At 44.7% G+C, this 15335-nt stretch overlaps 2 protein-coding genes across 9 annotated transcripts in view; one reads left to right on the top strand and one right to left on the bottom strand.

The window, feature by feature from the left end:
- NUP37 (nucleoporin 37) overlaps window positions 1–12198 on the bottom strand; it is a 62306-nt gene extending 50108 nt beyond the window's left edge. Inside the window, exons 1-3 of one of the 3 annotated variants that reach the window (XM_029599698.1) lie at window positions 12043–12186; window positions 11433–11442; window positions 1839–1994 (exon numbers count right to left, since the gene is read on the bottom strand). In XM_029599698.1, coding sequence (XP_029455558.1) covers window positions 1839–1994 — 156 coding nt within the window. In that variant the 5' untranslated portion in view covers window positions 11433–11442; window positions 12043–12186. Of the gene's footprint in view, window positions 1–1838; window positions 1995–11432; window positions 11443–12042 lie in introns of all 3 variants that reach the window. The other 2 variants (XM_029599697.1, XM_029599699.1) reach the window with 2 other exon arrangements.
- Window positions 12199–12222: 24 nt separating this feature from the next.
- PARPBP (PARP1 binding protein) overlaps window positions 12223–15335 on the top strand; it is a 106465-nt gene continuing 103352 nt past the window's right edge. For 4 of the 6 annotated variants that reach the window (XR_003856407.1, XM_029599695.1, XM_029599691.1 and 1 more), the window contains exon 1: window positions 12286–12451. The gene's annotated coding sequence lies outside the window, so the exon portion shown is untranslated. The other 2 variants (XM_029599693.1, XM_029599692.1) reach the window with 2 other exon arrangements.

Here is a 15335-nt window from a genome sequence, read left to right as displayed (position 1 = left end):
AGTTATGGAGACTCATCCTCTTACATTTAATGGCTACAGTTTTCTTTTTAGCCATAAGCAAATGGCATGTTGTAGGAGTTAAATATCTTTTCAGACATTTAAATCCTACTGTGGCTGTTTTGGCTTAACTGTAACAGTAATACATGTTTTTGTGACATCATCGACCACTGTACAAGCCAACTGTGTCTTTGATCACAGCTAAAGGGTGACCAATATGATAAAGGGAATGGAACAGCTCCCCTATGAGGAAAGATTAAAGAGGTTAGGACTTTTCAGCTTGAAGAAGAGATGGCCGAGGCGGGATATGATAGAGGTGTTTAAAATCATGAGAGGTCTAGAACAAGTAGATGTGGATCGGTTATTTACTCTTTCAGATAATAGAAAGACTAGGGGGCACTCCATGAAATTAGCATGTAGCACATTTAAGACTAATCAGAGAAAGTTCTTTTTCACTCAACGCACAATTAATCTCTGGAATTTGTTGCCAGGGGATGTGGTTAGTGCAGTTAGTGTAGCTGGGTTTAAAAAAGGATTGGATAAGTTCTTGGAGGAGAAGTCCATTACCTGCTATTAAATAAGTTGACTTAGAAAATAGCCACTGCTATTACTAGCAACAGGAACATGGAATAGACAGTTTTTGGGTACTTGCCAGTGTTACCACTCACGATCGGCAGGGTCCCGGGTTCTCGGCATGTCCAGCGCGCAGCGTCACCGGCATCACACTACGTGCTTCGGGCTGAGGCTCCGCCCCCTTTAAGCACGTCATTCCCAGAAGTCCGGCAAATTGCGCGGGAAGAACTTTAGTATTTAAAAGCCTCGACTTCAGCATAACTTCGCCTCAGCTACAGGCTATCTTGTGCTGGTGCTCTGCTCGGATTCTGTTGTCTCGCTGCCTGCCTTGGTTTGCCTCTCCGTTTATTCTCTTGCCTTGCTGCCTGCCTCGACCCAGACCGGACTTGGATTACTCTTGCCTAGCTGCCTGCCTCGACCCAGGATCGCATTTGGACTATTCTTGGTGGGCCTTCACTGGCTGGGTGGACACCATCTTACTTACCACCCTATATCCATCCTTTTGGCCTTAAGGTAAGATTGTTAACCTTCAAGGATTCACAAATCGTAACAGCCACGTTCTTATGGCCTGGTTTGGCCACTGTTGGAAACAGGATGCTGGGCTTGATAGACCCTTTGTCTGACCCCGTATGGCATGTTCTTATGATTGGTTCATTATCTGTTGCATCATTCAATTTAATTTAACATAAACAGTTTTAGATGATTGTTATTGAGCCCCAAAAGATGGTATAAAGTGGAGTAGCATCTTCACCATCATTACAGAGATACACACCAAGACTGTGTTCAAAGGTCTGGAACATAAGATCCCTTTTGACTTCAAATTTGAGACAATACATCTGTGATAATGATTTTACAGAAAGGTAACATTTCTTTAGTAAGACAGAGGTCCATATTCAAAAATCCTCTGAGCACACAAGATAACAGGGAAAAGGTATCTGGATAATCAGCAGCCCTTAAACAGCTAAAAGTACCACTGAATTTCCAGTCTAAAGTTAGCAGGACAAAGTTGTTTGGCTAACTTTAGGCCTATTTGGCCAGAGTGACCTGAGTAACTAGCTGGCCAATATCAGAGCCGACCGACCAGAGAGTAACTGCTGCCCAGGACTGCCCCCAACATTGCCTCTTTACCCGACTAAATTCTGTGCAGGCAACAATTCGCATGAACAGAAGTTAGCCAGTCAGCAATGGGGGAGAACTGAAACTCTGAAAGTTAACTGGGAAAACCTTTTGAATATGGATCTCATAATGTATTAAAAAGGTCATCTCACCTGGAATCTGCAGGTCCCAATAATTACGTAATTGTTGTCACCATATGCAATCAGAGCACCTGCCTCACCAGATTCAAAAGGATTAAATTCAACTACATGGACATAATCTTCACAATCCACACTGTAAGTAGCATTTCTGGCCAAGTCTTGCTTCATCTACAGCAAAATGTAAAGCAGAATAAGAAGAAATGCCATTACAATTATGGACATAATGCTGCTCAAAATCAAAAGCTTCCCTTTTGAAGATGTTAGTACTGGGCACCAGTAGTGCTGCCATGGCTCTAAGTTAACAACAACCAGAAAAGAAGGAGAAATAGTAAGATACCATCTATTCAGATTTAGGCTGTCTCATGCCCTTCTCTCAAGGCAGTCCAAAGAAGACACCAAAATTGTGCAGGGTCTGCACCAGATACATTACCAGTTGAGATTAAGGATCTAAATATGTTTATCTGCTTGGCAGAGGGCAGAGAGGTGAGCATATGATAAGGGCATTCAGATACCTCAAAGATATATATAATGCACAAGCAGAAAATATATTTCAGTTCAAACAAAGTTCTAGTACAAGAGATCATGAGAGGAGGCTTAAAGGCATCATGCAACACATCAATGTGCAAGATTCAATAATCTACAACAGGGAACACATCAGGATTTCACCAATCCTCAGTGAGAAAGTGCACCAAAATCCTTTAATTCATACCCTTGAATATATTAGTGCAGCGATTCTCAACCAATGTGTCGCCAAGCACCAGCTGGTGTGTCACGGCTCCTGGTGTCCCACAGCCCCAGTTATACTTCTCTTTACCTTTTTCCTGTCCCTGTGGGCCAATGGGAAACCTCCTCCCTTCTTCCTGCCCCAGCGGGCCAATCGGAAGCCTCCTCCCATCTTTCTGCCAGTGGGAGTAGGAAGAAGGGAAGAAGCCTCTGATTGGCCGGTGGGGCAGGAATAAGGGGGGCATCTCATAGCCCCAGGGTGGTTTGAGGGGGGCTGGGAGGAGTGGCAGTGTCCAGGCCCGTGGCGGCGAAGAAGCCCGACCCTGTGGCCGCCACGGGCTGGAAGTGCCGAAATTAAACACAGAGGTGAGCCACAAAGAAAAGAGGCCAGCCGCGCCAGGATTTCCCCGCTTCCAAAGTGGCAGGGAACTGCGATAGAGTAAGGATTCCCCAAAGCGGCAGTAAGTCGCAAGCACGAAGAGGCCAGTTGCTCCGGGGATTCCCCCCCCCCCCCCGAAGCAACAGTGAGTGCGGCAGAGCCGCAATTAAAGTAAAAGTGGCACTCAGCCATGTTGATTACAGATGGGGCAATTGGAGCTCCCAGCGGCCGTAAAAGCAGGAAGATGGGGGAGGCTGCGGGAGACTAGGGATATCCCGACAGCCAGAACAAAGGCTTGAGTGCCATGGCATATTTTCTAAAATAAATGTTTGCTGCTTCAGTGCGGCTGAGAAGGCAGCGGCAGCCCTGGGAAAGAGACAGAGGTGAGGTGACTGGGGGTGGGTGTGTGTGTGTGTGTGAGTGAGTGAGTCTGGGCAGGGAGGTGACGGGTGTGTGTGTGAGACAGAGACTGGTATTAGGGTTTAATTGGTGTGTGCGTGAGTGACTAGTTGTGGGCCCTAAAGAAGAGGACAGTGAGGACAGAGCTTTAGCAGCCACTGCTGCTCCTGGTATGTACTATCAAGGGAAAGGAGTAGGAGAGTAGCTGGAGAGGGTAAGTAAAGGTGGCATTTTAACTTAATTTTTTTTGATTGACTGCCATTTTAATTGAGTATTATGTGATGTCTGCTGTTTTGAAATATTTTTATTGATATTTGGACAATTTTTAATAATTTTTAGGAGTTTTAATTGTTTGACCTTATTCTGTTCATCAGCTGTTTTGAAACATTTATTAATACAGTTTTACAATTATTTCTGTGTTGGGATCTATAGCAGCTTGGCTTGTTCTGTTTTCCTAATAGGAGGTGTATTCGTTTTTAGGACCTGATTTAATATTTGTAGTGTTGCCTTTTCATAGATAGGGTTGTTTTGTGTTCCATAATGCAGGTGTAACTTTGTGCAGATTCTGTGCATTATTGCAGATCCTGGGATTGTTAGATGCTATATTTCTCTTTCCATTTCTCCAGGTTTGCACTGCATGAAGAGTGGCTTTTTTTGGTTTTCCATTCCAGTTTGTCTCCATATTTATAGTGTGTGGTCTTTCTGTACTTGGTTAAGGTCAGTGTAAATTATTGCCTTTTCATAAGGAGGCTATTGTGCCTGGTAGTAAAGGGAGTTTGTTTTGCTTTTACTGAGATGTCATCTGAACCAGAATATCTTTTTTTTTGCATGGTGAGTTTTATGGGTAATGCCCTAGTTCTGCTCTGCATCCATTGTTGGGGGTCCCCGTGGATGCAGAGTGTATGTTTACATATAGCTCCGTGACTGTCACATGTTCAGCGTGTCATGCATGTGAGAACCATCTGTCGGGTGTGTCCCGGCTGAAAAAAGGTTAAGAACCACTGTATTAGTGCATCCTGGGATCCAAACCATTCCTGCCATGTTTTTTTTTTTTTTTTTAAATAAAAAAAACTACAAAGTATGTTCTACTTTTATGTTACAATTCAGTGGCTTTGTCATTGATCATTTACACATTAACATTCTTTCTGCTGTCTGACATGTTAAAATGCTTCATTTTTCTGAAACCTTCTATATTCCCTTTCTGTTCCCACTCCGTGTTAGTTTGAGGGAAATGTAATAAAACTGGTTACCATCGGATTTTGTCAGAAGTGACATCAGCAGAATAGACACAGCTCAAAATCAACCTGCAGAAACATTTCAAGCACTGGAGCCAATAGGTGCTAGAGCAGTGAGGGAGTAGGGAAGCTGGATCTGATTGAAACCTGAGTAAACACTCCTCTAAAGTTGTCAGGTGTCTTATCTATTAAACAGCTGGGAGCAACAGCACCAAAACTGAACTCAGATGTTCCCCTATCATGAGGTCAGTGGGGATAATGCTTGCTGTGGTTTACTTGTGTATTAGTGTGTAACCTTGTGTATAGTTTTCTATCTTTTTTGAGAAAAATCACTGTCATATAGTTATGATTTGTTTGTATGTAGTTTGTGTCACTGAGAAATGCTTTGGGCTTTGCAGTCTTCTCACCCTTTATTCACAGAAAGGAGTCTCCATCGCTCTGCACCCAGGGAGTACTGCATAGCAAAACACAAGCTTGTGGGCCATGCGTAGCCCCCTGCTCTTTCTTCCCTAGAAGTAGCCTGGACACACACAGCTCCCCCTCCTTCACCCACAGATTCTTTTCCTTCTGGCTTGATCAAGGTCACATCTGGCAACTGTCCAGAGCAGAACATGTTAGGGCAGGGGTCGGGAACCCATGGCTCGCGAGCCAGATATGGCTCTTTTGAGGGCTGCATCTGGCTCGCAGACACGTGTCGCCATACTTCGCGGTTCCCCGCTGACCCAGCTGCTCCCCGGTCCTCCGCCGCCCGGGCTTAAAATGCTGTCAGCCCGGGCGGAACGCGGCAGGACAGCTGGAGTCAGCGGCACCGTGCTCTCTTCTCCTCCCCCCCCCCCCCCCGCGGCCCGGAAGAGGAAGTGGAGAGCATCGGGTGCCTGCGCGGGAAGAAGAGAGCACACTAGCGGGGTCTCTTCTTCCGCGCAGGCACCCGATGCTCACCACTTCCTCTTCCGGGCCGCGGGGGGGAGGAGAAGAGAGCACGCCGACTGGAGTCATCCGGGTGCCTGCGCGGGAGTCATCGGGTGTCAGCCGGGTGCCAGCGCTGGAGTCATCGGGTGCCTGCGCGGGTCTTCCCGCGCAGGCACCCGATGCTCTCCACTTCCTCTTCCGGGCCGCGGGAAGAAGAGAGCACGCCGGTGCTCTCTTCTTCCCGCGGCCCGGAAGAGGAAGTGGAGAGCATCGGGTGCCTGCGCGGGAAGAAGACTGCAGCGCGGCTCGGAGGAAAATGAAAATCTTCAACCGCGGCCGATGGGACTCCGCCTTCGCCTCCGCGAGGGCTGAAAATGAAGGAGGTTAGCGTTGGGAGGTGGCTGCTGCTGCCGCGAGTTCCCGGGGGGGGGGGGAAGGGGGAGAGAGAGAGTGAATGAGCGAGCAAGCATGTGTGTTTGAGATCCTGTGTGTGTGAGTGAGAGATTGCATGTATGTGAATGATTGAGAGCCTGTATATGTGAAAGAGAGTATGTCTGTGATTGAGATCCTGCCTGTGAGAGAGAGAGCATGAATGTAAGTTTACCATTGGGAACCTGTATGTGTAAGTTTGTAATTGAAAACCTGTTTGTTTGAAAGAGTATGTGTGTATGATTGAGATCCTTTGTGTGTGAGAGAGATCATGTGTATGTATGATTAAGAGCCTGTGTGTATAAGTAAGAGAGAGATCATGTGTGTCTGTGTCTGATTGACAGCTGGTTTAGGTGATGGAGCATGTGAGTATGTGATTGAGAGCCTGTGTTTAAATGAGAGAGAGAGACCATGTGTGTCTGTGTGATTGAGAGCTGATTTAGGTGAGGGAGCATGTGAGTATGTGATTGAGAGCCTGTGTTTAAATGAGAGAGAGAGACCATGTGTGTCTGTGTGTGATTGAGAGCTGATTTAGGTGAGGGAGCATGTGAGTATGTGATTGAGAGCCTGTGTGTAAATGAGAGAAAGAGAGGACATGTTTGTAAGCATGTGAATGAGAGTCTGTGTGTGAGAGAAAAAGACAGCATGTATTTATGTGATTGAAAGCCTGTGTGTGTGTAAGCGTGAAAAGATAGACAGCATGTGTGTAAATGTGTAATTAAGAGCCTATATAAGTGAGAGAGAAAAAACATTTGTATATGTGAGTGACTGAGAGCATGTGTGTATAGGTGTGTCATTGAGAGCCAGTGTGAGAGAGAGCGCTGGTATGTGACTGAGAGAGGAGAAAGTTCCAAGCAAACCACCCCACCTCCTGCTAATTCAGAACAATCTCAGGACACCTGGATATCAAACGTTCCCAGGTATGCAGAGCAAAAAATTTTTGTATCCTTATTATTTTTCATTACTGGATCTTTGTGTCTGCTATTTTGAAATATTTTGTTGGTATCTGGAAATGTTTTATATGAGTTTTTAATTATTGGATATTCCACTCATCAGCTGTTTCGAAATATGTTCTTTTTGTTAGTACAGTTTTACTGCTGATGATTTTATATTTCTTGATTTGTTTTATAAGGATGTGTGATGTTTCTTTTTTCCTTTGTTACACTGCATACAGAGACTCTGGCTTGTTGCAGTTTCCAATTCAGTTTTTGTCTGCATGCTTCTTGTTATGCGTTTTGGTCTCTTTATTCTATGTTAGGTGAGGGACAGCACGTGATTCAGGTGAGGTTTTCTGCTGGCGTGTAGTTTCTGTGTAGGACTCTATAGCAGCCTGACTTGGTCCGTTTTCCTAATAGGAGATGTATTGGTGTCTTAAGGCCTGGTGTAATATTTTCAGAGACTTATTGTACTTTAAAAGTGTGATCTTACATAAAATGCACACATTTACTTGTATTTAGTTTTAAACATATTGTATGGCTCTCATGGAATTACATTTTAAAATATGTGGCGTTTATGGCTCTCTCAGCCAAAAAGGTTCCTGACCCCTGTGTTAGGGAGTGGTTGCCATATGGCAATCAGGAGTAGTGTAAGCAAAAAAGGACAAGATGTCTGCCATCTTAAAGAACACACGCGGGAAAGTTTTTTTCTATCAGTAGTTGGCAAACTTCAGGATTGTTGTGGGCATGTGCAAATGAAGGATAAAAGTATACAGATGCAAGGTGGGAGGGAAGAGACTGCTGCTGACCAGAGAGAACGATTCAGCATCTCAGGTGTTGATGATCTGTTTTGTAATTTGTCTCAGGTGTTCTCAAAAGCACCTGCTTTGTGTATATATATATTGTACAGAAAATATAGCTTGTCATTGTTTCACAAAAGATACTGTTAGTTTTATTATTTTCTCAGTCTGTCTCATGTGATCCAGCCCGCAGGACAAATACAAATACTAGCAGGACCCGAAAGAGATAACAAGTTGTTGTTGTAGTAGGTTATCACCTCGCATTAATATAGACAGCTTCCCTCATTTCCTTTACTGAGGCCATTTTTCTCTCCATGGGGGCTGATGTACTATAGGGTTTTCCCATTCTGTGTCTTATAGGGAAAAATGCTCAGTACATCTGACCCCATGCTTGGCCTGTGAGAGTGCACACCCCGAAAACAGAACATACCTGCAACCTCCCCATGACAGAAGATGGGAAACACCTAACAAAACACCCATGCAATGTCTCACTATCTCCCCTCTTCCATGTTTCCCCTCTCCCATGCTACTTTAAACTCCAAGTCTTAAAAAGGTTAAGACCCCTCCTCCATTTCCACGATTTTAGGTCAGTTTTACAATCAATCATTTTCTCAAAAATCGATTATTGTAATTCACTTCTCCACGGCCTTCCAGACAACTCCTTAAAGCCTCTTCAGATGTTACAAAACGCAACAGCTAGGATTCTAACAAAGTCTAACAAAAGGGACCATATAACACCAATTCTAAAGAATCTCCACTGGCTCCCAATTAAATTTAGAATCCGCTTCAAACTATTATCAATCATCCACAAAGTCATTCACAACATTACTCCGCTGGATCTCAAGATTCCTCTTCAACCTCACGTCTCCTCCCGTCCGCTGAGATTAGCTCAGATAGGCACTCTACAGGCCCCACCTATCAAAAAATACATTAAGAAAAAGAGCTCTTTCCACCGCTGGTCCCAAACAGTGGAACGCGCTCCCACCTGACCTCAGACAGGAACAATGCCCATTCACGTTCAAGAAAAGACTCAAGACGTGGTTGTTCTGTCAAGCATTCTCTTAATAATTACTCTGCCTCCACAGCTCCCTCGGACTGTCCCCACCCAGGGCAACCTCCAAGTATCCGTCTTTCATATTTTAATAAAGCTATAGTAGCACTTTTCCCTCTACCCCTCCCCCTTAGTCAGCCTTCCCCTCTCCAGTAGGCTCTAGGCCCCACAAGTCTAGCTCCTCCTACTGTTTACACCATGCTCTACCAAGTTATTTGTATCCAAGTTGTTCCACCCTGTTCTTTGTAAGACATAACTTATGTCGTTGTTTTGTTTGATGTTGGAATGTAAACCGAAGTGATTAGTAACTCTGTTACCTGAACCTCGGTATATAAAAGTTATAAATAAATAAAATAAATGTTTCATTGTGCTCCTTTTTCTTTACCACCTATTCCCTCAACATCCACCACTCCTAAGTGTTTCTCCTTAGAATATGGAGTGCTAGAATTCTGAGTGGCTCAACTAATGCTGACAGATCTGAAACAGAAAATTATATGGGAACCTCAGAATAGCCATACTTTACAAAATATTGTTGTGTGCTGAAAAAAAAAAAAAAAAAGGAAAAACTGTGAATCACATACATACAGCAAGTTGGAAAAATGGGTAAACAAGTGTAAAAAATTGCATGGCAACTTAAAAGAGTGTTCTATGAAAACAAAAGTCATTTTGATTGATAACAATTCCTTGATAGAGGCAATGAAGTCCCAGGCCAGGGTCAAGCAGCCAAGGTGGCCCCAGCCCCACTCTTGACCTCCTGCTCCAGGTCTACAAAAAAAAAAATCTATATTTTAAAATTTATCAATCAAAATAATTCTTTTTACAATACAAATGATGGATCTGTCTGGTATCTCTCCTTCTCCCTAGAATTCTTACCTGGGATGCCCCTGGCCCCTGGGTCTGCTCTGGAGGAGAACAATCAGGAGCCAAGGGAGCCCCAGGCAATTTAAAGAGAAGGGATACTATACTTGGGGGTCTGTCACTGTTTCCGGGGGGGCCTCCAGAACTTTCAAGGTGACCCCTTGTTCTAGCACTTCATCAGGTGCTTTGTCCTGTCCAAAGTGCAGCGGAGAACAGGTTGTTCATCCTCTCCCACTTGTATGTCAATCAGCACCTGCACTGGGGTTGACTGAGGGTGGGGTAGAGGGCAAAGGCTGTTGAGCCATAAGATGGAGTTCCTGTTCTGGTGCACGCTCAAGAGCCCTGCCTCCCTCTCCTCTTCCCCCCTTCAGTCACTCCTTGCATCTGGAGGTCTAGGTTGCCCAGGCTTATGTCAGATTCTGGGTCCCCTCCCTCTACCTGTCTGGTTCCCAGCCCTCCGTGCATGTTCACTGCTTCTCCAGGGGGCTCCCCTCTGATTGGGAGAAGACCCACATGCAACAAGGGCAGCAACTGTCTCTTGACAGCTGCAGTCTCCGGGAGCTCGCCATGACTCCAGTTGTTCCTCCCTAATTCCAGGAAAAGGGGGGAAGTCTGCCCTATGTTTTCAAGGAGGAGGTGTCTCTGGTGTCCCCTTCAAGCCCTGCCATTCCTGTGGTTTCCTGTCTTCCCGGGGGGGGGGGGCTTACAGTGACAGGGGAATCATCTGTAGGGGACATGTTTCCTACCTAGGAGGAACTCATGGCCACAAGGAGGTTTTCCTGGGGGTTATGGGTAGCCAAAGTGTTGCTCTCCCCTAAAGTTCAAGGGTGAGTGGTTCTTTCCCTCCTTGCTAAGAGGGTCTGAAAGGAAATATATGTCTTTCTCCCCCTCAATTAGTGGATCCGTGGTAGCCTGAGTTTTAGCTACAATTGAGACAAGAGTGATCAGGAACTGATCTTTCATCATGTCCCTAATCATCTGTTGGCAGACTGTCACAGGTGGGGGACACCCAAAAGATCCCCTCACCTGGACTTTCAGCCCTTGGGCTTATTTCTGTTAAGGAGTGAAGGGGGTTTTGGCCACAAGGACTTTCCCCCCATATTCTCTCTCTCTTTTTCATGATCTTGAATATTCCACTTATCAGCCAAGATTAACTAGAAAAATAGGTGGGGATTTTGACCAAAGGAGGACAAAAAAGGGGGAACCCAAGTTGTTAATCTACCCTTCTCTTTAAGAAAAGGGATGAGACAAACAATGGGGCTGTTATTGCAGCCTGAGGCCGCTGGTTTTAAGAGGAAAAATACCTCTAAAATGTTAGATATACAAATTTATTTTAAAGGGGGTGGGGGCAGGAACTCCTTCCTGTCACTAAGAGCCTCACCAGAGAAAAGAAAAATAGAAAGCTGGGCAGTAAAACTAATTCCCCCAAAAGAAATCCTGCTGGAAACCCTCCTTCTTCCTATCAAGGAAGTAAATCTTAAAGCCCAAGGGCTAGCAGGGGTTTAGTGAGAAATGGAAGCAGCTGCAGCTGTGGTAGGAGAGGGGGTAGAGAAACTAATAGCTTCCCTCCCAAAACCCAACCTGCAGCCTCCTTTCCCCTCAAGGTGGAAGGCTGCAGAAAGCTTTTCCTCCTCATACCCTGGAAAAGAAAATGGGGCTGCAAGAAAAATCTGCTGCCTGCAGTGTACAAGAAAGCTGCGACTCCTTTCCTAAAAACAAGAAGGGAGGGAGAGGATTTTCTGCTCCAAAGTACAAAAAAAAAAAATTTCAAGGAAATGGGGATAAACTTCTTTCAACACTTGTACTGCTTCTCTCCAGGTATCTGCCCACTCAGCAGCCTCTGCTGCCCCAGAAGGTGTCCCAAAGAAAAGGCAAAAGAGGGACTTACCTTCTTGTTTCTTGCAGCAGCAGGGAAGTTCAGCAGATACAAGGGCCAAAAGAGAGAAGGGGAGAGGGGAAAAGAAAAAAAAAAGCCACAAGTTTTCTTGTTTTTTGGAGGGAGAAAGAAAGGTTAAAAGAGGAGAAAGAGGAAAAAAAGTAATAGCTATAGGGGGAAAGTGAGCAGTATCTCCTCCCCCCCCCAAAAAAAAAGTACTAGCACTGCTGGCCAGGTGGCTCCAGTAGCCTCGCTCCGAGCAGGAGCTCTCCGGTACAGCAGTACGTACAGTGCAGGCTTCCTAACCCTGCTTCTTCTGTACCCTGTTCCCATAAGTGGGATACCGCCTGGCTGCAGGAATGAGATACGGAGGAGCAGTTATCACAGACCACCTAGTAGTACCTCCACCCCTTAAGTTATTGATTTGTTCACCTGCATTGTTAACCCTCTCCTGCGATGTGAGGTGGAACAGACGGACAAGCCAATAACCTAAGGATGTTTTCATTCTTTAAAATACATATAGAAATCCAACACTTTTTAAACAACTGATCTGAACCTAGGTCTCATTTTAGAGCCGCACACTATACAACAAATTACCCTTCTCCCCCCCCCCCCCAAGTACCTCAAGGCAAAGAGAAGTGCAGAGATAGAATTTAAACAGCGAGCTCGGCACTCCCTCCCCGTGTCAAGACGCAGACAGGGGGGGCTGGAACGGAAAAACGCAACTGATTGGCTGCAGACAGGAAACAGCAAGAAGAAAGCCTAGGAAATAGAGCAAACTTTTCTCCCGGCTCCAGCCCCTCCCCTCCCCAGATCAGTACAGCAGGGCTGCGGAAGGGCTCCCAGTCTCAGGTGATTGGCTGCGGGAAATAGAGAAGGCTTCCCGGCATGCGATGGGTTTTCGCTTCCGGGGTACGGAAGGCAGCGATTGCTGATTGGCTGCCTTCCCAAGCGCAGGACGTTTAAACTTTAAGTAACCGAGGCGAGTTGCTGGGAGGTTGTCAGCAGTTAAGCGGACGGAGCTGGTGTAGGTTAGTTTGGTTCTTTACGGTGATGGCTCTTGCGCTTAGGTGTTTGCAGGGGGTAGGTCTCGGGATATTACCGGGCCAGATTAGTTGTGCCAGGACGGGCTTCATTCAGTGCTTGTCTGATTGTTTCGGAGAGCCGCGAACGGCGCTTGGTGTTAATTTGTGACCTAGATAGAATGTGAAGGGACAGTAACGAGAACCGAAACTTTGATTTTATTGCCTGTGTTTGCAGGCACATTTAGAATAATTGGTGTAGACAGCAGCATTATCCTTTAACAGTGTTGTATGACAAATCATGTCTATTTGTATCATGCTGTTCGTGATTTGACTTGTCTCGATATAGCGGAATAGAAACAATTTTAAATAACCACTCAATTACCGAAAAACTGGAGCTGGTAACTAGAATCCAGTTTTATTAATACTAATTATTATATATATTTTTGTTTTTTTAAAAGAGGGTGTTCCTAAATTCAACATTGCTTGCTACCCACTCATTTCCAGCTTGTTCTAGTTCAGCCCTCTTACGGGGCAGGATGTGCTAAAAAGGAATTTCCCCTATTTTGTGCCTGGAAATAATGCTTTGTACGTATAGGGGGCCGATGCAATAAAATGCACCCATCCTAGCGCACAGGTTTGTGTGATTGGATGTACATTTTGGGTGTGCTAGACTAGCACCTGATGCAATAAGGAGACTAATGTTTCCAAAACTTGTGCTCAAACAAATGTGTAACTGATAGTGTGCATCACATGTAAATTCCATGTAGATGAGGCTATTACCCTGATGCAGAAAATCGCTAGGCACCCACTGCAAAGTCTTTAACGCAGCAAATATAACTACAACCTCACTGTAGTGTTGTCAGTCAAGCACTTAGGAGAAATTTTAAAAAATACTGTCCTCTGTGGTTTCTCCTACTTAGTATTGTTGCAATACTTAATACTGCTTGTGGTGTTTAAGAATAAAAGTATAATATAATGGCTTGATGGGGAAAAAAAATTCTGGATGCATAAGAGACCTGCTCCAGGCCGATTTTGCCCCTTGCTATTGTGTGTGTATATTGGGCAAAACTGACTTGAAGCAGGATAAAACAAATGCTTGTATTGAGTGCTAGGGATGCACAATTCTTCCTAACATGTTCTTTTTAATGCAGCAGCTCATTTAAATATTGCATCAGGTACCTAGTAGACTGTTGTGTGTGCATTAAGCTCGGGCACTGTCATTAGCTGAGCCTCCCCTCGGGAACAAACTCCCCCCACTCATTACGTCAAGAATCATGCCCAAAAAAATTCAAACAGGACCTGAAAACCTACCTTTTCGAACAAGCATACTCTGATCAGCATACCTCCCTCCCATGAATTCCACGACACCCATTCCCCACTGTCCAGCACGATATTCTTGTAATTAGTGATATTCCTGTAAATAGTGTCATTCTTGTAATTAATATTAATGATATTTTAAGCATCATCTTCAAAGCTTTATGATTTATAACTTGTAAAATGTTCAATGTTGCCCTATATTTATAGCCACATGTTCTTTGTTTCACTGTAAAGCGCTTGTTACTGATTTTCGTTTAATGTGAACCGATGATATGTTCCCAATGTTCATCGGTATATAAAAAACTTCTAAATAAATAAAATAATGGGCATGCAAAATGAGTGCCCGTTTTTAACATCTTATCGCATCAGCCACATACATGCTAGATGCAAGAGGTTGGCTGAGCTCTAGCTACTGGATGATATGGGCTGTGTCAGCTGTGTTGCTGATTCTCAAAAGCTACGTTTTGCTCTTCAGAGCTCTTAAAATGGTACAGAATAGACAATTTCATTGAAGATTCTTCTTTCTTACACTTAATGTATATAACTAAAAGGCCTTGGGTGGTTTGTTTTTCTTCCCAAGGACAAGGGGGAAGGTTTGCTGTAACTGATCTACCCCCATCTCCCAATCAAAGCACAGCTTTCCTGAAATTAATGGGGACACTTGTGTTGTCTGGCTTTTCTTCACAGTTATATATACACACATTGCAGAAAACCATTTATTGTGCTTTGTGTACATTACTTGGTTTAGACTTTTAAAAATGGTTTTAGTGTCTTAATGTTTGTGGGCTGACTACTTGTACCATTTTTTTCTTTGCCAGTAGTTGAATACTTTTATAAAAAGACTTATATGATGGCTGTACATTATATAAAAGATATCATCATAAAAAAATAAAGGAATTTTGTCTTATTTATAACTTTTTTATACCGCAGTTCAATTAACGGAGTTAATTATCATTTCCCGTCGATAGCAGGGCTGAATTAGCCATGCTGTCATGGGAACTGTCCATCAGGGCCCAGGAGGCGGAGCTTAAGAAGCAGAGTGTAGAGTTTCGACACTCTGCGGCTGCGCGTGTGTTCCCGCGCGGGAAGAATCAGTTCTCCTCAGTCTGTTTTTTTCCGCGCGCAGGAGCGCAGCGGAGCTTTTTTCTCCTCACAACTTTTTCAAAAATGTCTAAAAAACAGTCCGGTTTCAAACCTTGTCCCTGCGGTAAGATCATGTCCGTCACAGACGGCCATGATCGCTGCTACCGCTGCTTGGGACCGGACCACGATCAGGATATTTGTAAATTTTGTCGACGGATGTCCCCGAAAGCAAGGCGTCATCGGGCCTCCTGGATGATGGAGCTAAAATTAACTAATCGACCGTCGACCATCTGCTCCTCCCCCGGTACGGGAGTACGGACGCCTCCTCAAAAGAGAAGATCATCTTCATTAGATCAACAAACCTCCGGGACTGGAGGTAAGCGAAGGAGGGAGGATAACCAGGGATCTGGTCTTCTTGGGCATTCCACTTCCAAAAATCGTCGTGGCACCGAAAAACGCCACAGCTCGACGGGCCATACTGGGCCGGAGC

Source organism: Rhinatrema bivittatum, chromosome 4 (assembly GCF_901001135.1).
Source record: "Rhinatrema bivittatum chromosome 4, aRhiBiv1.1, whole genome shotgun sequence".
Lineage (NCBI taxonomy): Eukaryota > Metazoa > Chordata > Amphibia > Gymnophiona > Rhinatrematidae > Rhinatrema > Rhinatrema bivittatum.
Note: the sequence above shows the minus strand (reverse complement) of the source record. Positions and strands in the feature narration are given on the sequence as shown.